Consider the following 23,084-nt stretch of genomic DNA (forward strand, 5'->3'; position numbering starts at 1 on the left):
AAGGATTTCCTGCTGAGTTCCACAAGAATTCCATACACACCTGATGTAGCCAATCCCCCTGGAGCTTAGAGTAGGCCCTGTACTAAGAGCCCTGTGAGCTCTTGGAGGATTGGCTACATCAGAGGGGGTGTGGTCTAATATGCAAAAGGAGTTCCTGCTACAAAAAAAGGCCTGGCCAGGCAGAGGAGGAAAGCAAATTCATGAGCTGGCTACATTGGACCACACATATCTTGTTTCACCAACAATGGGCCTCTCCCATGCCACAAGGTGCCTTGCAGCATAGGAACACTTTTTGTACTGCAGAAAAGCGTTAGTTACCAGAATAGGGCTATGTGAACTGATGATTTCTTTTTAAATCTTCAGTTTACAAATGACAACAGCTTAAATGTTAAGTTCCCTGTACAGGGAGGTCTTCCTTGACAAGATGCAGGAAACTGAAGGTTCATTACTATAGCACAGGGGTGGCCAACGGTCGCTCTCCATGTGTTTTTTTGCCTACAACTCCCATCAGCCCCAGCCAGCATGGCCAATGGTGGGGCTGATGGGAGCTGTAGGCAAAAAACACATTTGGAGAGCGACCGTTGGCCGCCCTTGCTATAGCAGACTCTCCTTCCTCTTAAGGGATTGCAGGCAACCTGAGCTGTTCCAAAGCAAAATCCACAAGAACAGCCTTCATTCCTGCTGGTCCCAATGAAAGGCACTAGGAGGCTTCTCTTGTTCCTTTTTTGCATCCCCCTCTAACAAGAGTAATTCAGGAGAACACTTGTGTATTTATGTATTTCTGCAAAGTTGCAAGACCATGCCATCCATGTTACTCCGCAGACCTTTGGGTAAGAAAAGTGAGCACTAAGGTTTGCAGCTATTTTATTTACAAGTATACATTTAACACAAAGAAACACTGATATTCAAGCCTAGTAAATAGTAGTGTAACAATATGCATCATCTGGATGATTATTCTAACCAAACTACACTGAAAAAATTAATGCCAGTAAAATTCTTGGTCATAATATTAAGAAATACAATATATAAATTGAAAATATGATTGCTTAAAATTTGAAAATGGAAGTGAAGCCTTTTGTTTTTTTTTGTTTGCAGAGGAGTCAGAGTTTAAACATAATCTGAAGGGGAAGTCTCCAACCGGCTGTATATTGTTCAGGTTAAACAGAAGAGAGAGAAGCGGAGGTTTGCTGTGAAAGGGAGTGGGGGCAGTTTTGCTTTTGGAGGCCGAAGGACATTATTTCCCCAGAGTTCGGCTGCCGCTGCGCAATCACATCACTGAGCACGAAGACTTCCCTTGTGAAGATGCCCCGTCTATTTTTTCTGCCTCCAAAATTATCCTCCTGAAAACGTCCACAGCCGTCTGGAAGAAAAGAAAAAGGAGCAGTTGAGAACTCTGGAGGAGCTTCTCGGATGAAGTGAAGTGGCAGCGGCTGCTGCAATCATCTTGGGCGCATGTGTCAGACGCCAGTGAGGCACTAGCTGTATTTCCTAGTAATCGATGCTTGCTATGTTTGTTAAATCAGACAGCTTAAGAGAAAAATTACTCCCCGCCCCCACCAAAAAACACACACACCACCTTCTAAGTTCAGGATGCACTTTCAAAAATGCTCAACAAGCCGTTTCCTTTTCCTCACACTGCTGTAGGGACACCAGAACATGAGTGTTAAGGTTGCAATAATTTAAATTAAGGAAAATAAATAAATTCTGTAGCATTTCTGTCCCCCCCCCACCCCTGCTTTCCTGTGATGTTACCCAAACTTGGCTGGATGTCATCTTCTTGGGAAGACGACAGTCAGAGTGTTTAGATGCCATGTGGATGGGAAGGTGCACATTTCCCCCGATTCCTCCATGTTAGTCAGCACTGGCCCGAGGGTGCATGGCACCCATGGCAGACTTGCATCCCCCCCCCTCCCTGCCATGAAGGGAGGAGGAAGTGCTGCAGCTGCCCTTTCAGGCTTTGTAGTCCTTCACCGGCAGGGAGAGTGAGCACCCCCTGCGGTTTTACCCGCCAATCAGCAGATCGGTGAGGGAGGGCAGCCTTTAGGTAGCCCGGGAGTGTGGCCTGACTGCAGTTCCAGGCACTGAAATAGACCTGGGGTGGGGAAGGGAGGGAGAAGGCTGGGGAGCGGGCAAACTAGGCATTTGCCTAGGGGGAGGGGGGAAGGCCGAATTTGGCACCCCTGTCCTGCCCCCAGGCAACCGCCTAGTTTGCCAAGTGGGCGAGCTGGCCCTGACATTAGTTATGGCTATACCGCTATAGCAGGGTTGGCCAACGGTAGCTCTCCAGATTTTTTTTGCCTACAGCTCCCATCAGCCCCAGCCAGCATGGCCAATGGCTGGGGCTGATGGCAGCTGTAGGCAAAAAACATCTGGAGAGCTACCGTTGGCCACCCCTGCGCTATAGCATTAACACATAATGAGCTATCAGAACAGCATACCAGTTCCCAATTTTCATTTTTTAAAAGCTAAGTCTCTAGCCCTTTGAGCGGTAAGAGGAGGAGTACTGGCTATGCATTTCTCCTTGTAGCTCCTCCAACAAAAAGAAAGGGGAAAAAAGCTTGGAACTAGTGCGCTGCTGCAACAGAGTGTTATAGCACTACAGCAGTTGAAATTTTTTTTGAAAACGTCTTCTGGTAATGGCGGGTATAGCAACTGCGGAGAGCTGGAACAAGGACAGTGTGAGGTCGAAACTTCCGTGCGGAAGCTCTGAGGGCGCAGAAACATTTGCAGCTGGAACTACAGCAATGTGGAGAAAATCTCCCAGTGTCAGCAGCTCAGAATGCTAAACTGGAATTAAATCCTGTCATAAAATCCCAGCTACTGGGACAAAAACCCTGGCCAGCTCGCACACCTCCGTTCATGGGTCACTGTTAACCAGAATCCGTTTTCAGGTGTCACTCTCCGGGAGAGGTGGGAGGAGTGAGGTGCATGTGGCCTGGGGACAAGCCAAGTTTGTGCATCATGGCTAGGACAGACATCTGAATGGACATTTTGTTAGCATTGGCAATAAGCCAGCATGGGACAGTCTTGCTTTGTTCCAATGAAAGCTCTGTTATTTCCCCAGAGAGCACCAGAATAGTATATGTTTAAAAATTTCACAAATATAAGACACCCCTCTTTGATCTGGTCTTGCCGGATTGGCTAAGTGCTTCGTTTTACTATTGTTCCACGCTGTTTCATTGCTTTTTGTGCTCTTGATTTAGAGTTTTTTTAAAAATTGGAAGCCACCCTAAACATATGGAAAGGCAGGGCATTAACCCCCCCCCCAGCCCCCCAATAGTGGCCCATCTTGCTTGGGATCTTTTTTTGAAAAGTCCCAACCGGACAACTCAGAAGACACAAAAGCAGGAGACAGAGACCAAAGCCTGTTGAGGCTCAAGTATATTTTAGACGAGTTAGCAGAAAGAAGCACCACTACCCCTGAAGACTGCATTTGAAGAAGACGACGACTGCAGATTTATACCCCGCCCTTCTCTCTGAATCAGAGACTCAGAGCAGCTTACAATCTCCTATATCCCCCCCACCTCACACAACAGACACCCTGTGAGGTGGGTGGGGCTGAGAGAGCGCTCACAGAATCTGCCCTTTCAAGAACAACTCCTGCGATAGCTATGGGAGTGGGGAATCGAACCCGGTTCTTCCAGATTAAGAGTCCGCACGCTTAACCACTATGGCTGACCCAAGGCCATTCCAGCAGCTGCAAATGGAGGAGTGGGGAATCGAACCCGGTTCTTCCAGATAAGAGTCCACATACGTAACCACTGGCTCTGGGCCAGGGATGTCAATACACTCTAGGCCAGGGGGTCAAACATGCAGCTTAGGGATCGAATCAGGTCCCCGGAGGGCTCCTCTCAGGTCCGCAAGCAAATCTGCTTCCTTTTTCCTCTTTCTTGCTTCCTTCAGTTATCAGAGACTGGTAAATTAAAAAAAAAATCTTTAACTGTGTTTGTGTTCTTTGAAAAGTTTGTGTCTCCGCTGCCTGGCATTACATTTTATCGCACACACGGCCCGGCCCAACGAGGTCTCATTTAGGTCAGCTCTGGCCCTCATGACAAGTGAGTTCGACACCCCTGCTCTAGACTTCAAGCTGCTTATTCCAGTAGATGTGTATCTTAGCACCTCTTGATGTCGTCTCTGCTCTGGTTTTTCCTCCTCGCTAGCACAGCCCTCCAGTTTTCTCTCTCTCCCAGAGCCGCTTGCGTTGAAACTTGTGAAGATTTTCCATCATAGATGGAACAGTCATGTGGAAAGCTCACTCAACCAGCAATGAGGAAACACTGGCTTTCAGCTTTCGTAATGAGACGGGACCGAGTCATTAGCATGGAAAGCCAGCCCCAGTGTTTGAAAGCTGGCGCGCTGGAGAACCCAATGTCTGTTTCTCCGTGTTCGCTTTAGCAAGAGTTATTTCCCGACGAGGTGCCATTCCAAGCTGGGCTTGCTTCCAGATCTGTTCCACTGGACTCAAAACAGTCCCCTGAGCATCTTAAAAGGGCAATTCACTGAACAGCGCCTTGTTAAATTCCAGATGTGTACTGTACCTCATGAGCCGTTCAAAAGCGAATCAAATCAAAAGGCATTTGTCGCTGCAAAGCAGTTTACCAAGCACAATAATTTCTAAGTGGCTAATTAACCCGATATATTTCAGTTGCAAATTAAATTGGAGCACAGCCCTGAACGGGGCTGACACCTCATCAGCATCTTTTTCTCCCGAGGTCCCCCTTCTATGCAGCAAACGGCAGGCAAAGCCCGGATGCAACCCCCCAAGGTAAAGGCAAGGGCTGCAGCACTTTCCCAAGGGAGCAGAGGCCATCTTTTCCGCCAAAAGCCCACACTGCAGGCCTCTTCCTACTTTGAGGAACATAAATCGTGAACCATCCAGATATCCCTTTGCGCTGCTGTCAAGCAGGGGAACTTTGCCTCCGTTTTAAATTATTTATGCCAAAATTTAAAACAAGCCTAAACCGCTAGTATTTTAAGGCTACAGCTTTCATCCTTTTAAGACTGCAGAGTCCTTGTTTTGCGTCAGAAAGCTCAAATGAGCCTGAGAACAAGGGTCCAACATGCTACTGAAAGCTCAAACGTATTTGGAGAAATGCAGTCACACTAAAAGCTCCACTGAAGACTGCCTCTGATTGGCACCAAGAATTTTATCACTAGGTAAAATTGGCCCAGCACTAGCAAGGGGAGGGGGCGGGAGAGGAGGCATGTGATTACCCTGCACCCCAACACACACACACCCTTCCTCACTGGGTCCAAACGCAATACCAATCATGCACTACCAATCCCTACCTCCCAGGGTCTGAAGTAGTTACACAACAGCCCAAGCGTCTGAGGTTTCCACTGCATGGAGATATAATCAGTGCTCTTAATATCAAGTGGCAATCAAAGGGCTGCAAGACCCCCCCCCCCCCCCCGGTGAGATTTATTTAGTAGGTTACTCAGAGAGCTCTGTGCCATTTTGGCGGCATGACTCGAAGTCCATTTGTTACCTGATTTTCTTTAGCAGACGATTCCAAGAAAGCTGCATTCCAGGACTCCGCTAAAGCTTTCCCTTCTTCATAGCTGATCACCCTGGAGGGGAGAGGAATCCGAAACATAGTGTGATTGAGTAAAGCGGGAAGACACAAGAGCTGATGGACTGTCCAACCATCTAACAGCTCAGAGCATATCAGGTTGCTTAACATGCAAAACTGTGGTAATTTTTGCATTAACAAGGTTTCACTGGGGAGGCTGTGCAGCTGCTCATTTTCATTTGAGAGAGAAGCCTAGTCTGAGAGACGGGGGTCTGATACACTGTTAGAAGATATGTGAAGGAAGCCTTATTTGGGTACATGGCAGTAGTGGTAAGAGCTCCAATGTAGACCTCATCTGTTTGGGACCGACAATATACATATAATCTCTGCTTACACTCTGTATATCATTCTAGGTTCAGCCATTTGGAATAACGGCTAGATAAAAGTGCCTATTTGAAGACCAGAAAGTATAGCTTAGTTGATCTCCTCCCCACCCCTCGCCCCGTTATTTGGATAATTTCTTGTAACAATCAAGTTACTTTTGTCCACTGTCACAGTTTTGTGTTTCACTTTACGTGTAAACAAATGACTTTTTTAACCAGTTAAGGAAATGGTAGAGGATTCAGTGTTTTCTTGCGCTGGTCAAGCATGACTCAAATTAACATTTTTTAAAAGTGCCTTATTTTATCATTTTAGTAGCTACCAGCATAAAGAGGCAACCAGGGGCATGTCAGTTGCAAAGAAATTGGCCAGAATCCTGAGATTCTTTTTTTAAAAGTGCAAGAAAGATTCCTGAAGTGCCCTTAGAATGTGAAAACAGGATCACAGGCTGCACATCTGCCAACCAGAAATCTTCTCCCAGCTTCCTCTGCAGAACCAGGACAAATCAGAGAGCTCAGGCAACTAATAGTTTTGGGGATAAGTGCCCATGAAAGGAGGCAGGAGGGCCTAAAAAAAGGGGAAAGGGCAGGTACTAAGGGGGAAGAAAGAGTACAAAATCAGAAGAGCTAAATTAGCCTCAGAATGTGAAAGAATTAGTTGAAGGCAGATGGGCTTACTCCAAGACAAATGGGGAACGAATGAAAACTGGAGCTCAGTTTTGAGGCTGGCAGTTGGATCCAATTTTGCTAAACAGTCAAACATTTAAAAACATCAATGTATTACTACTGCAACAGAGAAGCCTTACTCAGTTATGATACTTGACTATGCAAATACAAAAATCAACTGATGTGTTCTTAGCTTTTAGCTTGATATTCTGGGGAAATCCAAAACAGTCGTAAATGTTTAGTTACCCAACAAGCAACTAGTGGCTACGGAGGGTGGGGAGGTCCAATTTTAAAAATGGTTTTAGTAAGGAAGCTATAGGGGGAGCCAGAAAGTAATGTTGTTATGGAAGTGGAATGTTTTTTTCCCCAAAATTCACTTTTGCAGACATAGCCATGGATTCTTCTTTTTCTCCTTTTTAAAGACAGATTTCTGTGATTCCACTTTGAAGGGATATCCATGCACACTCCTGAGAGCCAGTTTGGTGTAGTGGTTAAGTGTGCGGACTCTTATCTGGGAGAACCCACTCCTCCACTTGCAGCTGCTGGAATGCACTTGGGTCAGTCATGGCTCTCGTAGGCATTGTCCTCGAAAGGGTAGCTTCTGGGAGAGCTCTCTCAGCCCCACCCACCTCATGGGGTGTCTTTTGAGGGGGGAGAAGATATAGGAGATTGTAAGCTGCTCTGAGTCTGATTCAGAGAGAAGGGCGGAGTACAAATCTGCAATGGTCTTCTTCTTCCGCACCTTCAACCCTTGCACTTGGTTCTTTGTTACACACCACAGGGTAGTGCTCTAGCAGGAAGACAGGAAGGTTTGGGAAGACACTGACTGTCTCCGAGCATCTACGGAGTGAAGTTCTGCAGAACCTCCATGTTTATTTCTCTTTGATCAAAAAAAGCAACTGAGTACAAACTACACCCCAAATTCCTTTTTAAAAAATGAGGTAAGGAGATTAGCTGTTGGACTTCAGGAAAAAGCTGGGTAAAGAAGAACAGAGAGGATTGCTCCTAATGGTTAGGAAGGGTGCTTAAGACCTTGATTCCTTCATGCTTCAGAAGTCCCATGCTATTAGATGACACCTGAAGGCAACAACAGGGACAGGCAGCCACCGTGGTGTAGTGGAGAAAGTAACTTCAACTGGGAAGACCTGGACTCAGCTCCCCACTTGGGCTCATGAAATTCAGTGGAGCATTTTGGAATAGTCGCTACCTCATGGGCTAAATTATCTCACATGACTGTTACAAGAATGGAACAGAGCAACCATTCGAAGATGGCTAGATTCCTTGGATGAAGGGCAGGATAAGTGGCTCTGTGCAATACTTAAAAACATCTTTATGCCGCTTTCCCACATGGTCAGTGTCCACAAAGCAGCGAATATTAAAAAATAATCAAAACATCCAAGCAATTAAAAATACGGATAAAGTTATAAAATGGTTCAATTAAAAACACTATAAGGGGGAGCCAGTAGCCATTGTTGGGGGATACCAGACTTGTTGGCGAAAGACACCAATAAAGAGAGACAGATGAATTTCCCAGGGAGGTTCCAAAGTATTGGTGCCACGACCCAAAAGACCCTTCAAATACAGGGGCAACCGAAGCAGGGTCTCCGAAGGTGACTGGAGTGTACTTGACTGCAGGCCAACAGATGTGAATGTTCCAACCTCACCACAATTGAATTTCTAAGCATATGCAACAAGAGGGCCAAAAATGGGAGTTTTGAAAAGGCAAGCTCCCAAAATTAGGACCAAAACTGTAAATGTACTGTATGTATATAATGAATTTTAATGCTTGTATTGTAATTTATTTTAATATCATGTATCTTGATCTGTTGTGAGCGGCTCTGAGCCCAACAGGGGAGGATAGGCTATAAATATAATAAAAATAAATAACAGAAAAATCTGAGGTAAAGATGAAAAAAGGAGAATAGAGGGGAAGGAGAAATTGGATTTATAATCCTGCCCTTCACCACCTGAAGAAGTCTCTGAGCGGCTTACAATCACCTTCCCCTTCCCACAACAGACATCCTGTGAGGTAGGTGGGGCTAAGAACTCTGACAAAAACTGCTCCTGAGCAGAACAGCTCTGAGAGAGCTGACTGACCGAAGGTCATTCCAGCAGCTGCATGTGGAAGAGTGGGGAACCAAACCCAGTTTCTTCCAGATAAGAGTCCGTGCACTTAGCCACTACACCAAACTGGCTTTCACACCAAACTCGCAGACGCAGATGTGCCAACCTTCCCTTGATAATTATGCTTATTTTTTTTTGGTCTTATCAAGAGTGTCCTAAGCATTTTAAGGGAAAACATTCCATACCGTTCCATGTGCAGGTCTTTTTTATTTCCCACCAACATAATGGGGATCCTGCGAAATAAAAAAAAAAAATACAAACGTTCCATAACAAATGCCAACATTGTAAGGAGTTAACTCGACAGCAAAATGAAACATGGAATGAAATGAGAGTGTTACTACTTACTGCACTTTCCCCACCATATCCAATAACTTGCCATGGATAACTTTAATCACTTCAAAACTGTAAAAACAAAAGGATGACATCACACATGCCCTCCAATGCTGTTACCTTCTAACACTTTTTTTTTTACCCAGCTCACAAATAATTCTACAAGATCAGAGCTGCCAGCAAACTTTGTCACTTACCCTTTGTTTCCCCACTCCCCAGATAAGGACACTTCCCTAACTGAAAACTCAGGGTCAGTTGTAGTCCTTCATGTTTACACAAAAGGGTGGCACGTTCCAGATAAAAAACTACCTGGTTACACAATACAGCTAACTTTGTGGAACACTCTGTGGCTGGAGGTGCTGATGGCCACACGCACAGGTGATTTTAAAAAATGGATCAGACACATTCAGGGAGAATCAGCCCACTGACAAACAGCTAATCAGCCATGGCCACTAAAGGGAACCTCCATACTCACCACACAGTGGCATCTCACTAACAGACAGCAACAGCACTTGTGAGCATACCGGCAGCAGAAGCGTTTAGCTGTTGTATCCCTGCTTTTGGGCCTTCAAGTTGGCCCCCGTAAGCAAACAGGACGCTGGAATAGATGGACCCTGCTTCTGTTCTGCAAGGAGGTGTGCTTTGTCCTTGGAAACTTTTAAGGTGGTGTTATAGGGCTGCTTCATTCACCAGAGCTTTTAAGGGAGGGTAGATTACGGGCGCAGAGTGGTAAAGCTGCAGTACTGCAGGCCGAACTCTCTGCTCACGACCTGTGTTTAATCCTGGCGGAAGCTGGGTTCCGATAGCCGGCTCAAGGTCGACCCAGCCTTCCATCCTTCCGAGGTCAGTCAAATGAGTACCCAGCTTGCTGGGCGGAAAGTGTAGATGACTGGGGAAAGCAACGGCAAACCACCCCGTTAAAAAGTCTGCCGTGAAAACGTCGTGATGCGACGTCACCCCAGAGTCGGAAACAACTGGTGCTTGCACAGGGGACTACCTTTTACCTTTTTAGATTAAGGGAAATTGTTTTATTATTATTAGACTGGGAAGGATTTGTGATTTCATTGGTTTAATTACATACTGTAAGGCCACCAAGAACCATCAGGAAGGGTGGGATATACACATAAATGAATAAGAGCAAACAAGAAACAGAAATCTGTACATGACCAGAGAAGGCTCAGCTAGGGTGGTTTGTGATTTTTTTTTTAAACAATAAGGTTATAAGATAGAAATATTTAGTTGTGGGACTTAATAACCAATCAGAATTCTAGGGTACGGTAGCCGTTTCAAAAGCAACATACTGTCACAGGCCCAAAAGCTTCCAACTCAGTTACGTACAACGTAGACTTGTTACGCAATCCTCTGGGAAATTCCCTTGTGCAAGCCTCACTGAAATGAATGCAAGTTGCACAAGCGCAATGTGACTACAACAGGAGAAGGTTCTACCAGAGCATGACCTTGGACACACGGGACAGAAGCTGCATTACAGCTAGTCAATCAGGTCACAGGGGTCAGGACTTCCATTTTCAGCACAGAAACATAAACAGACAAAAGCAGGACGGCTCTAACACTCTGCCTGGGTCTTGCATTCTCTGTGCTTCGCTGCTTCCCGTCAGTGAGCCAGTGCTGGCATAGATCCTCTTTCCTCATACACGTGCATTGCAGACCCCCCCCCCCCAAACTCTCTTCCACCATCTGAACACACACCAGCAATGAAGGGCACAGTGCCAGAAGAATTGCAGATTTATACCCGCCCTTCTTTCTGAATCAGAGACTCAGAGCAGCTTCCAATCCCCTATACCTTCCTCCCACCACAACAAACACCCTGTGAGGTGGGTGGGGCTGGAGAGGGCTCTCACAGCAGCTGCCCTTTCAAGGACAACCTCTGCCAGAGCTATGGCTGACGCAAGGCCATTCCAGTAGGTGCAAGAGGAGGAGTGGGGAATCAAACCTGGTTCTCCCAGATAAGAGTCCGCACACTTAACCACTACACCAAACTGGCTCTCAGCCCAACCACACTGCAGTCTCCACAGAATCACATAGCTTGAAGGGACCTTACAGGTCATGTGGTTGTAGCCCCTGCTGCATGCAGCACCGGGGCTAGAGTGCTGGCACAAGGCGGCACCCCAGCACCCCTCCTTGCCTCTGCCTGGTGCACTCCTCCTCCCCTCATGGTGAGCTCGGCCGGCAGCAGCACGATTTGCAGTGTGGCCTGCCGCAACTGCTGTAGCTCCACCTCCTGTGCTGCGGGAGGCGGAGCTATGGCTGTCAGGGCACGCTGTGCGAACTGTGCCGCCACCGCCAAGCTCATAAATTTCCCTTGCCAGGAGTGAGGTGGGAGAGAGGGCCGAAACTGGTGTCCTCCCCCCATGGGGCACGCTCCAGACAGCTGCCTAATGGACACACTGGCCGTAGCTGCATGCATAGTCCAAAGCATGAGAGCTCCAGATAGATGGTTGCCCAGCCTCTGCTTGAAGACCTCCAGGGAAGGGGAGCCCCATTCTGGATAACTGGGGAGTTGCTCTTACAAGTTAGGGAGTTTCTCCTAATGCTCCATTGAACTTTATTTTCATTTTTTTGAGCTCAGTAGATCTAAACCTGCCTTCTGGAACAGAAGAGAACAAATAACCTGGGCCTTCAAGGCTTTCCCAATCAGAGTTTTCTCCCAGAGCCTTAACCGTTCTCACTCTCCGCCTCCGAAGACATTCCAATTTGTCTGCGTCTTTTAAAAAAGTACCTCGCACAACTGGATTTGTGACACCTCAAGCTTAACGAAATGATTACCCTTTCCTTTGCCTCCCACCTCAGTGGAAACCTCAAGGACTATGTCTTTAACAGGAGTTACATCCCGCCCCTGCACACCCCACGGGCAAGGCTTTTAGGATCGGCAGTGGCGCTCACACCATTTTCGCACGCATGAAACAACTTTACATACAGAAAGGAAAAGGCAAAATGAGATCATGAAGAGTTCTTGAGTGGAACAAGCTCAAAGAACTGCCTTCAAGACAACAGCGATGTCAGAAGAAGATGGAATGTCAGAAGGTCCATTTTCTTTCATTATTCTGAAGTGAAATGCAGTTCATGGAGCTTAATAACCACCAGAAATTTACGAAGGTGATGAAAGTTGAGCCTGTGCTATTATTTGTTCTTGGTCAGTATTCCTTCTAAGCTGAGTTAACGTGAGCTAGCTCACTGTTTTTTAGCCTCTGGCTCACACATTTTTGCCTTAGCTCAGGAAAAATGGCCCCAGAGCAAACTAATGATGCAGTAGCTCACAACTTTAATGCCAGTAGCTCACAAAGTACCATTTTTGCTCACAGGACTCCACAGTTTAGAGCAGTAGTCCCCAATCTTTTTTGCACAAGGGGCCAGTTTTGTGGAAGACAATTTTTCCAAGGACTAAGGGCGATGGTTTTGTGATGATACAATTGTGCACTTTATTTTGGTGGGTGGTGAAATGCGCACTCTTATCTGGGAGAACCAGGTTTGATTTCCCACTCCTCCACTTGCACCTGCTGGCATGGCCTTGGGTCAGTCATAGCTCTCGCAGAGCTGTCCTTGAAAGGGCAGCTTCTGGGAGAGCTCTCTCAGCCCCACCTACCTCAGGGGGTGTCTTTTGTGGGGGAGGAAGATAAAGGAGACTGTGAGCCACTCTGAGATTTGGAGTGGAGGGCAGGATATAAATCCAATGTAGTATTATTATTACTACCACTACATTGTAATATATAATTAAATAATTATATAACTCACAGCCCGGTTGCTAACAGGCCAGGCCACGGACCAGGGGTTGGGGAACCCCGGCTTAGAGGGAACATCATTCTTGGTATGGGGATAGTTACTTAAAGGGGGGGGGGGATCAAAGAGCTATATGGGGACCACCATGGGAACACCAGGCATCTCTTCCCAACACAGCGTCTCTCATGTGTCTCCCTCCAGCTACTTCTGAAGACTGGGGAAACCTCTGGAGTTGCATCCAATCCAGCATGAGGGGTTTGCTATCGAAAACAAGTACCAAAGGCCTCATGCATGTGCAGAAAAGCTCTAGAAGCACATCCACCATTCTTTTGACCCTGTTCTCTAGCAAGCAACCATGAAACACAAAACTGGAGGAAGTCTTAATATCTGTCAGAAAGAAAACCCACCATAAAAAGAAAATTCAGGTGAGCTTAGAACAGCATACCCCACCCCGCAATGAGGAAACAACAGCTACTACACTTTACACCTCCTGGTTTTAGATATCAGAGAAAGGTCCCTAAAGTCTCATTTAAAAATTCTGGTACGGAGATCTACATTGCACATCTACATTCAAGTCAACCGATTAGGCCGCGTTGTACAATGCATTTAGACTATCTCCTTCATAAGTTTCCTGATCTATTTTAGACTCAGAAATGCAACCAGAAGTCCGTGATTGATTGACAACTGAGTATGGAACAAGGGGGCAAGTCAGGCAACTGTGGGGAAGCCCACACGAAGCAGGGACAGGCTCACTCATGCATTCGGGATCTCTCTACAAATTAAAGCCCTTATGTTTGCTGGGAAGCACCACAAGGACTTTGCATCGTAGGTGAAACGGGAGTTTTAGGTCTCCCAGCTGGACTCTGGCTCTGTTTACAACCAAAGCACACGGGGAAAAATGGCCTCAGCTCCCCCCTTCCTGCTGTTCCTGCACCTGCACGCCCCCCCCATGAAGCCGCTGTTGACTCCATTGTGAAATTTACGGGTAACCAGTTAAGCAGCTTGAGTTTTACAACACAGCCAAGAGCAGCTCTATGGGGTGGCCTGAGGACATGTAAACATAAGGGGGGGGGGAAGAGAGATGCCGGCCACTTTCCCCTCTGTGCTGTAGTTGCAAACAGACAAAAGCTGGCATAAAACTCCCTTTGCACAGGTGCCGCAAAGTCTTTGTCCTGCTCTCTGACAAATCCGAGGACTTTGTAATGTGCAGACACCGCCTTAGCGCTGCTTAAGTCATGGGTCAGGTACACAAAGCCCAGAAGGCTACTTTGCGTCTAGTAGGTGAAAGGTGAAGCTCCAGCCAGGGAGACGGATGAAGAGCCTATTGTTGTGGAATTAGGAGACGGTAATTATGTTAATCTCCTGAAGTCACGGGCACTGCCCTTGACGTTCACCAAGGTTTGTGGCTTTATTACAAAACGGGAGCGTGGACAACTTTCGCGGGGGTGGGGGGGCAGGGGGAGTCCAAAGAAATGTTTCTTCTAAAAGGATGGTCTGTGCCTCAACGCTGTCAGCATATTAAACTCTGAAGCATTTTAACGGTAGCAGCAATTTTTTTTTATTAGACTGCAAACAAGTTTTGCAAGTTTCCTCAACAAGAATCCTATTTTTAAACTGCCTTTTGCAAAAGCAAATGATTTCCTACCCGCCCTGCAGCAGAGCACGAACGAATAGACGCATACAAACACACACACACACACACACACACACAAGAAAGTGTTAATTGAGCCCCTTATTGCAGACAGTGGAGCTGGAGCAATGGAAATTTCCGAGGCACGAGAATGCCTCAGTATTAGCTCAGGAGCCAAGGTCTGCCTCCTTATTAAGCTCTTGGCCTCTGCTGCCCTGTCCCAGCCTGGCCACAGAACTTGCCCCCTAGTAAGGGGATCTCTGTCAGGAGTCCTAAATGGTGCAATGCAGACAGATCAAGGCTCTCACTTTACACAGGCAAGTAACACCACAAGTCAGCTGCGCATGAGGAGGCAAGTGAGAGGCAAGAGACCCCATCCTCCCAACACCAGCCTCCCGTGCCCGCTGTAACAGGCCTTAGGTAATCAATCAATCAATCAGTATCTTTCTTGAAATGCTGCCAGTGTTTCTTTTCCAGGAGCAGAAAAGGGCCAGGTTCACCCTTATTGCACTCTCGGTCCTCAGTTTTGACACTCTTGACGGGCGCGTGGTTCGAGGTAATGTGACTGCATGAACGTTCCGCGCTTCAGAAACAGAGGCGTGGCTAACGGCCAGAATGCAGGGGGCTATTGCATTAGCAATTCAGGGCAGGATGCACACTGGATATGCCTTGAAAACCCCACGGGGCTGCCCAAAGTCAACTTTGACTCGACAGCGTTTTCAACCCCCAACTGGGTACTGTGCTTCAGAAAGTTTCCTGATTCCCAAAATGCCAGAAAAAAGTACGGCAGGCAAGATGAACTCCACAGGTGAAATGGAATTCTATGTAGTTCTTGGATGTAAATCTTCTCACAGCCTCAAGCTGACCCGGGTATCTATTGTCTCCCATCTTCAACGTAACTGCAGTAAGACTGAAGTCTGGGCGAGCCTAAACATAGCAGAAGTAGGAGGCACGGCTTACCTTTTTATTGATGTGACTGAGTAGACAAGAATGTAACCATTAATGTCTATGGAGTAGGTCTGAGGAAATATTGAGTATTCATCCTGTGGGAAGATAAAGTGGCGCTTTAATTGTTCTGAAGGAACACAAACTTACTGATTATGATTCTGAAGAACTGGGTTAAGATTAACCACATTTAATCCTTACAGCATTGAAAAGCTGTGCCTGTATCTGCCTGCCCTGACACTTCTCTTTTTTATGTCCTGCATTCCAGGGAATTCCTTACATAACTGAAGTATTACTATCCCTACACAGAGGCCCAAAGCAGAAATGACTCCGGAGAACATGCAAGGCATCTAACAGGAAAACACATTATTTCAATTACGTGATAAACTTCATGCACTGTATATTTACAAAACAATTTTAAGTCGATAATGTAAACCATTAACTGTTAACCCAGGCTTCCTTGCTGCTAGTCCACATGGCACCAACTGGAAAAATTACTGGCACCGTCTGAATCAGTTTGGAAATCTGCCCCATCTCCTCCTCTATTCTATAAGAGCCAAGAAGTTTCAGCAAGCTGGTTTTTCCCTCACTGCCTTTTACAGTCTCAAATACACATTCACATTTCTTGCCCCTGAAGCATATTCAGCTTTATCAGGATAGTTAAAAGCCTGTCTCAGTCATGATCCTCAGCCTCAGGCTGAGCAGAGCAGCCTATGGACCTCAAGACAGCCTTCTGCACACACACAGGCCTTGGGCACTGCTGTCCATTTCCGCCTGGGCCTACATTTCCCAGATACCCTCTATGCCTGGGATGAGGCCTGGTGGAAATGAAAGGAACAGGGAAGCCTATTGTTGCAGGGGAGGGAGAACTCTGAGAGTGGGAACACAGTGAGATTGCTTTCGGAGGAAGCTGATCCTTCACCCCAAGTCGGGTAAGTCTGACTTGAGGGGGTATCAGGTATTAAAACAGTGGAAGGAATCTAGTCAAGAGGGCTGCATTAGGGAAGTTTTCTTTCCATGGGGGTTTTGCCTCGTTGTGTTTGCAGAATACATGTGTTGGATCTGCTCGGGTGGCTGAACTGTTTTCCGACTTCAGCTGCTTTAACAGTATTCATTTAATACACTAGTCTTGTTTGTTCATTCTGCACTGGTCCTTCACACCTCACATTCGACCATGCAGCAGGGAACACTCTGACTGAAGAAGCAGGCCCTTGCTCGCTCTGGGGCTGAAAGGGGCAAGAGGGAAGGAGCGGTCATCCAGGCCCAGACGGAAATGGACAGCAATGCCCAAAACCCCACGTGGCCCAACCCCTTCTCACAAGGCCCCCTTCTCATTAATTTATCTGTAAAGAACTCTGCATTGTCCGTGGGTGCCCCTACTGGGCTATTATTGTGGCTAGCATGGAGTCTACTACTTTTAGAGGGTGATGCTAAGCAATACGATTCCCTGATTTAACTTGATTGCTATTATAATGTCCACTGAAGAGTAGAAAGCGATCTGCTTATTTAAATACAATGGGATTGCAAATCTTTTAGACCGTAAGGCCCAGGGAATGAAACATTCTCATTCTCAAACACACACACGCTCAGCCCTTGACACACTAACCACAGATCTCAGCACTAGCCATCCCATCTCTCACCACTGCTCATGGGCACTGCTGTTTTTAAGGACGCACTGCCGTTGGAGCAGATGCCAAAGCTGTGTAAAGCCAGATGGAACTTCTTGAATGGGCAACGCAAGTCTTCAAGTTTCACAGCACGTTCTGTGCTCTCACATTTAAAATTCTATCAAAAGAGTTTGCTTACATGTCACTGTTTCGTGTATATTATTTTAGATGGTTTTTATGTCATGTGTTTATTGTTAGTAACTTCTGTGCTGATTTTTATTGTGTTGTTTTGCTCTGAGCGGCCTCAAGCACTTCACTGGAAAAGCTGCATATACATTTCTAAGTAATAAATTCTAAGATTAAAGGAAACTGGTCAACAAGTCAGTGCCCTTAACACCCTGCCCTTTATTATATATGTTGCGAATGACACCACTCACACAGAGCGCCTACCATCTTCTATAGCTCCCCCACCCCCGGTTACATGTAGGTCAGGCCATCACACCCCCTACCCCTCTTGTCTTTTTTGTAATCTCTAGAGACCCATAGCCATTTCACTTCTCTCTCACTCACTCACTCACAGAGACATGAGCAGACAGGGTAGCCCAACCTCCCTCATTCAACAGAATTATTGGAGGTGGATGCTCAATTACCACTCCATTCACACGCTGCCATCATTTGTTCATATCCTTAAAACATATACACCAGTGTATACAGATGAAGAGTTAACTTTGATTTATGGTTTGAAGATAAAATTTTAAAAAGGCAGATGTTACAAATTTTCATTTCCAAATGAACTTTTGAACTGTTTCCCTATTCCTGCAATTGGGATCCTTTGTTACAAATTGACTCTTTTCAGCCAGCTCTAACCAGCTCTTCTCCAGTTTCACTCAGCCAGAGTCACTCTCTTCCCTCTCATGTCCTAGCTTCCAGCTCCTCCAACTGCTGTTTTCCAGCTCTATCTCTACAACCTTCTGTCAGCTCTCAGGGATCACACTTAGGGAGAAGCAGGATCTAACCTGTCCATCACATGTTTCTTTTCAGAATTACATATAGCCTTTCTTTGTTCACATTTCCACTTTTCCTGCTTAGATAATGTAATGGAAAGGCTGCCAGAGCCATGAAGATCACTTACCTGGCCAGCTGTGTCAACAACCTGAAGATGATATTCTTGCCCATTTACAGTAATCAGTTTTGTAAATGCTGCATAAATGAGAAAAGGAATAGTTTCCCATGAGCTGTTACTCAGCATATCCAACTGGTCGTTAAATGGGCCGTATCTTTGGCATCACAGTAAAGATAAACTGTTTTTTCACCATGAACTCATTCCATGCCAAGAAATTCAGTTTTACAACTTCTCAAACATATAAAAAAATCCAACAATTTATGTAATGTTCAAGTATTTATTAAAAAGCAGATTTAAAAGATAATTACAAATTATATTCTTCATCAAATGGTGCTTTGCATTGATCCTAATAATACCAAAATAAAAAAAGAAAGAGATAAAGCTAGTTTTAGTTAAAAATACAAAACTGAAGAGCCAATTCTATCCTCCAACTTAACAGAAAGTATATATAAATAATTTTCCAGACCTCCTTTATAAACAAAGAATGGAATGAACATTAACATTACATTTGATCATACAAGGCACAAAGGACCGTTGAAATCAAAGTGATTGTCCAAATAATTAGTTTACTCTTGCTGTTAGCTCTCTGTCTGGAAGAACACACTGTCCTACTAGGTGACAAACCGACCTAGAAAGGTTCAGCTGCACATGACTGAGTGCCAACACAAAAAAGGATGACGTCAGATAACCAACTAACCTTCCACTCACCCACGTATATATTTTAAAGAGAAAAATATACCATGAAGACTGTTTGACAATGCATTTATTTACCACACACTATAGTTAAGACTGTGCAAGTATTCTGGGGAGAAGATGTCCTGTGGATGGAAGGCTCTACCATGCAGAATCTGATTGGATTAAAAGGCTGCTAGAACTTGATGATGACATAGTTGGGAGGGACCAGTGACAGAAGCGTCCCTAGACAGTGTCTCTTTTTCCACTGATAAACTGTGTCAGTCATGAATTATGGATCTTTCAGACTAGCAACAACAAGGGGATGAATGATCCTCACTAGAGCCCATTCATGGGCCTACCATTCTAGAAGGGACAGAGTGCAGTTCGTGCCACATGGTTGCTGCTGCACTGCAGCCCTTTTAAATGGGTTTGGAGAAAGCAACCCCCCCCCCCCGAAAAAAACCCTACTGAGCAGCAGGGAGCAGCCTGCTCCCCACTGCTTCAGGCACAAGACATCGGAAAAGCAACTGAGCTGCAAGGAGCAGCCTGCTCCCCTCAGGTCAGCTGTTTTTCAGGCTTCCCTGCGTAGCCCCTTTAAAAGCACTGCAAAAATCAACCTGAAACAGCTGAGTGGCAGGGAGCAGCCTGTTCCCTGCCACTCAGCTGTTTGCTGCTTTCTCAGGGAGCAGAATGTAAGGGTTTAAAGGGGCTCAAGAGTCCCTTTAAACTCCTGCTGTATCCATGAACCACCACAAACTGTTTTAACAGTTGTGGAGGTTCATGATGGTAAGACCACAAACTTCGGTTCATGGAACACAAACAGGGCAAAATTCATTAGGTGGTTTGGTTCATGCACATCCCTAGTCAGGAGAATCTGCAATATAAGTAGGTTTTTAAGTTCACAAAGGCAAATTGAGGAAAGTTTTTTTTTAAGTGTAAGTCTAGAACATTTGGTCTATACACTGTCTGTACAGATCTCAATTACATATGTCACTATGGAAGAACACTACAGCACATTCTACATTAGTCATTCTTTTAAATTATGAAATCTGTGAATTTATATGCTTATTACAATTATCTGTATTAGTCATCTTGGCATAAGTGGCATTCAGAGTGAACCACTAATGAAAGAACGTTAATGAACAATGAGCATCAAAGCTCTTCCGCTGAGTTTTACAGATATAAGAAGCAGTTCCAAGAGAAGTTTCCAGCAGGGGGTGATTCAAAAACTAGAACTGTAGAGAGATGGGTTGGAGACTGGCTTGTTGACCATGTGGTGACTTGCCCGACTGGTGCAAAGGTTGCCAATGCCATGTACTGCATAGATAGGCCGGTGGGAAGAATGCATATAAAGCTAGTGGTTGTAATGCACATTGGTACTAATGACATGAGGAAATGTTGGCTAAACACTATTGTTGGCAGGCGGCCCTAGAAGTTAAATTTAGGCTGTTATGTAGGGTATTATACATCCCAGGAATCCAGCGTTCCAGTGTTCTTGGAAATGCTACTTGTTCCACATGTAGGGCCAAGTGGATAACATGAGTTCAGGAGGCTTTGATGGGTGAACATATGAAGCTGCCTTATACTGAATTAGACCCTTGGTCCATCAAAGTCAGTATTGTCTTCTCAGACTGGCAGCGGCTCTCGAGCTGAGGATTTTCACGCCTACTTGCCTGGACCCTTTTTGGAGATGCCAGGGATTGAACCTGGGACCTTCTGCTTCCCAAGCAGATGCTCTACCACTGAGCCACCGTCAGTGGATAAGATCATGGATCAGAGGAGGGGCTCAATATTTTTTAGGAACTAGGTGACATTTTGGAACAAGCTAAGCCTCTACAGAAAGGATGGGCTTGAAGAGAAGTTTTAACACTGATCTATGAATGAAAGATGACAGCAACGTGAAAGCCTCTGGTCTTGGAGAATTAATTCCCTGGGGATGATGTCTGCCTGGCTCTAGCTCTGACGCTTACAGCAAGCGCCAGGATTGCTCCCTCTGCCCTCTGATCCCGGCGCTTGCTTTAAGCATCAGAGCTGGAGCCAGGCAGACAGGCACGGAGGAAGCACCCACCCCCTCCGCAAACCCAGTGCTTCGCGAGCGCCAGCTGTGGAGGGGGCGGTGTGCTTCCTCCGTGCCTGTCTGCCTGGCTCCAGCTCTGATGCTTAAAGCAAGCGCCGGGATCGGAGGGCGGAGGGAGCGATCCTGGCGCTTGCTGTAAGCGTCAGAGCTGGAGCCAGGCAGACAGGAAGCACGCTGCCCCCTCCGCAGCCGGCGCTCACGAAGCGCTGGGTTTGTGGTGGGGGCAGCGTGGAGCGATCCCAGTGCTTGCTGGAAGCAGAGCTGGAGCCAGGCAGGCAGGCGTGGGGGAAGCACTGGGATTGGAGGTGGAGGCAGCAGATCGCCCCCCCCCCCCCCGGAGGAAGGTACGTCTTATCGTCCCTTCACTCCATAAGACGCACACACTTCCCCCCACACACTTTTTTTTGGGGGGGGGGAGTGCGTCTTATGGTCCAAAAAATACGGTACATGGTGAGGGTATATTGGATTTACGTATCTATGACAGATGCCTCTGAGCCAACATGGTGTGACTGGAGTGCCTACTAGTAAAGCGAAGGCACAGATGTAGTGGCCGCACCTGAAACCTAGCAAAATGGGAAACATCAGTGGATGCAGCAATCCCTAGATATAAACTTTATAGGAAGGACGTGTTGGCGGAAGTATTATTTGTACCTGATTTAAATTTTGGCATCTGAGAAGTAGGGAAAAAACAGCAGTTGAAGGTAGAAAACAAACACTGTAGTATATAAAAGGACATCTCATACATCCACAATAGATAGGACTATCAGCACACCTGGATATTAAGTTTACTATATTTCATTTCAGCCATTAAAAAAAAAAAGCCATAGGATTTCTGTGCTCTCCCAAATCTCTGAATTCTTCCACTGTAAACATTTAGAAAGTCTTCAGACTTCTTTGTGCTATACATTTGAGGGTGACAAAAACCTTACCTTCAAAAGCATTCCACAAATTCTGAGGGGAAAATTTCCTAATTATCTTAAAATCAGAAACAGTCGTCATTAAAAAAAACCCCTGCATCTCTCGTCTTCACATCTCCACCTGAAAAGATGTGGAGCTTGTCTTATATTATAACAAGAAGGAATAGATGTCAATGTCATTACTTTATGAAACAATGAATCTTTAGAGATAGATTGTGCAAATATCTGCACAAACTGCAACCAGAGTAAATTTCTAGACATGATTTAAATGACTGTATTCTAGAGTCATGGATGTAGAAGGAAGATTATTTAAAACCCCAGCAACAAAAGCTCAGCTAGAACGTACATGTCTATGACTAGGAAGATGCAGTGATATGAAGAGGTTGGTATGATTAAGGAGAGCACAAAGCGGGGCAGTAAGTGGAAGTCTAGCCCAATGAAGGAAAAAGTGAAGGAGAGTATGGACTTTAGCAAATGAAATGCAAAATAGAAAGAACCACCAACCAAAAAGGAAATTTGAAGCATAAATTAGTAGAAGCATGAACACAAACAAGAACTTTTTAAAAATTAAAGTAAAGCTTGCCTTGAACCAAGAGGAAAGCAGTATTTATTTTAATAAATAATTCAGTCAGATTACTCCCGTAATCTTCCCATGAAAAGCATCTAGAAATGGTACAATTTCAGGGAAATGAACACCCTAGGGACCAGGAACGCCTACAAAATAGTTAATAAAGCAATAATTACACCAGTCAACTTTACAGATGCATTTTTAAATGTCTTCTGAGAATCATCAAAAAGATCAAAAGCTACAAATCAGCTACACCAAGAAACACGCTGTTAAGATGCAGAGCTGACTGCTTCTGGAAGCTCCCTGATTCACAGCACTTGAAACCGTGTACATGCCTGAATCAATAGCTATTTTAACTAAGCGCCAGCAGAAGGTGGAGGTAACAGGACGCTGTAGCCCATGCACTTCAGGAAGTTCCATCTTCCTTGGGCACACAGTTTGATGCCAAAAATAACCATCAAAAGATGTCTGGAAACACGTAAACATAAGCATCTCTGAGCTTTTTAAAGGATAAGGGCAGATCCCCATTAAACATATAAATAAATGTCACATTAGCTGAAAGTGCTCTTCCAGCACACTGAGGAATATTGTTACTTACTGTTTTCTATAGTAGGGTCATATGAATCAACAAACTGTCCTTCCACGAACTGAATAGTCAGTGACGATTTCCCTGTAAAGGAAGCAAATTTAGCGTTAACAGTTCAGAATGTTTTGAGTTGGGGGGGGGGTGTTGGGGTGTTGGAATTTTCTACGAGATCCTGAGGAGGAACAGAGACAAGTGTTGCATTTTAGAA

General features: G+C 45.6%; 1 protein-coding gene across 1 annotated transcript in view; it reads right to left on the bottom strand.

The window, feature by feature from the left end:
* Window positions 1-847: 847 nt before the first annotated feature.
* RHEB (Ras homolog, mTORC1 binding) overlaps window positions 848-23,084 on the bottom strand; it is a 37,590-nt gene continuing 15,353 nt past the window's right edge. Inside the window, exons 2-8 of the mRNA XM_060247999.1 lie at window positions 22,889-22,960; window positions 18,063-18,130; window positions 15,339-15,421; window positions 9,029-9,085; window positions 8,869-8,916; window positions 5,490-5,571; window positions 848-1,360 (exon numbers count right to left, since the gene is read on the bottom strand). Of these exons, the coding sequence (XP_060103982.1) occupies window positions 1,268-1,360; window positions 5,490-5,571; window positions 8,869-8,916; window positions 9,029-9,085; window positions 15,339-15,421; window positions 18,063-18,130; window positions 22,889-22,960 (503 nt within the window). The 3' untranslated portion in view covers window positions 848-1,267. The remainder of the gene's footprint in view (window positions 1,361-5,489; window positions 5,572-8,868; window positions 8,917-9,028; window positions 9,086-15,338; window positions 15,422-18,062; window positions 18,131-22,888; window positions 22,961-23,084) is intronic.

The sequence above is a fragment of the Heteronotia binoei genome, chromosome 10 (assembly GCF_032191835.1).
Source record: "Heteronotia binoei isolate CCM8104 ecotype False Entrance Well chromosome 10, APGP_CSIRO_Hbin_v1, whole genome shotgun sequence".
NCBI lineage: Eukaryota > Metazoa > Chordata > Lepidosauria > Squamata > Gekkonidae > Heteronotia > Heteronotia binoei.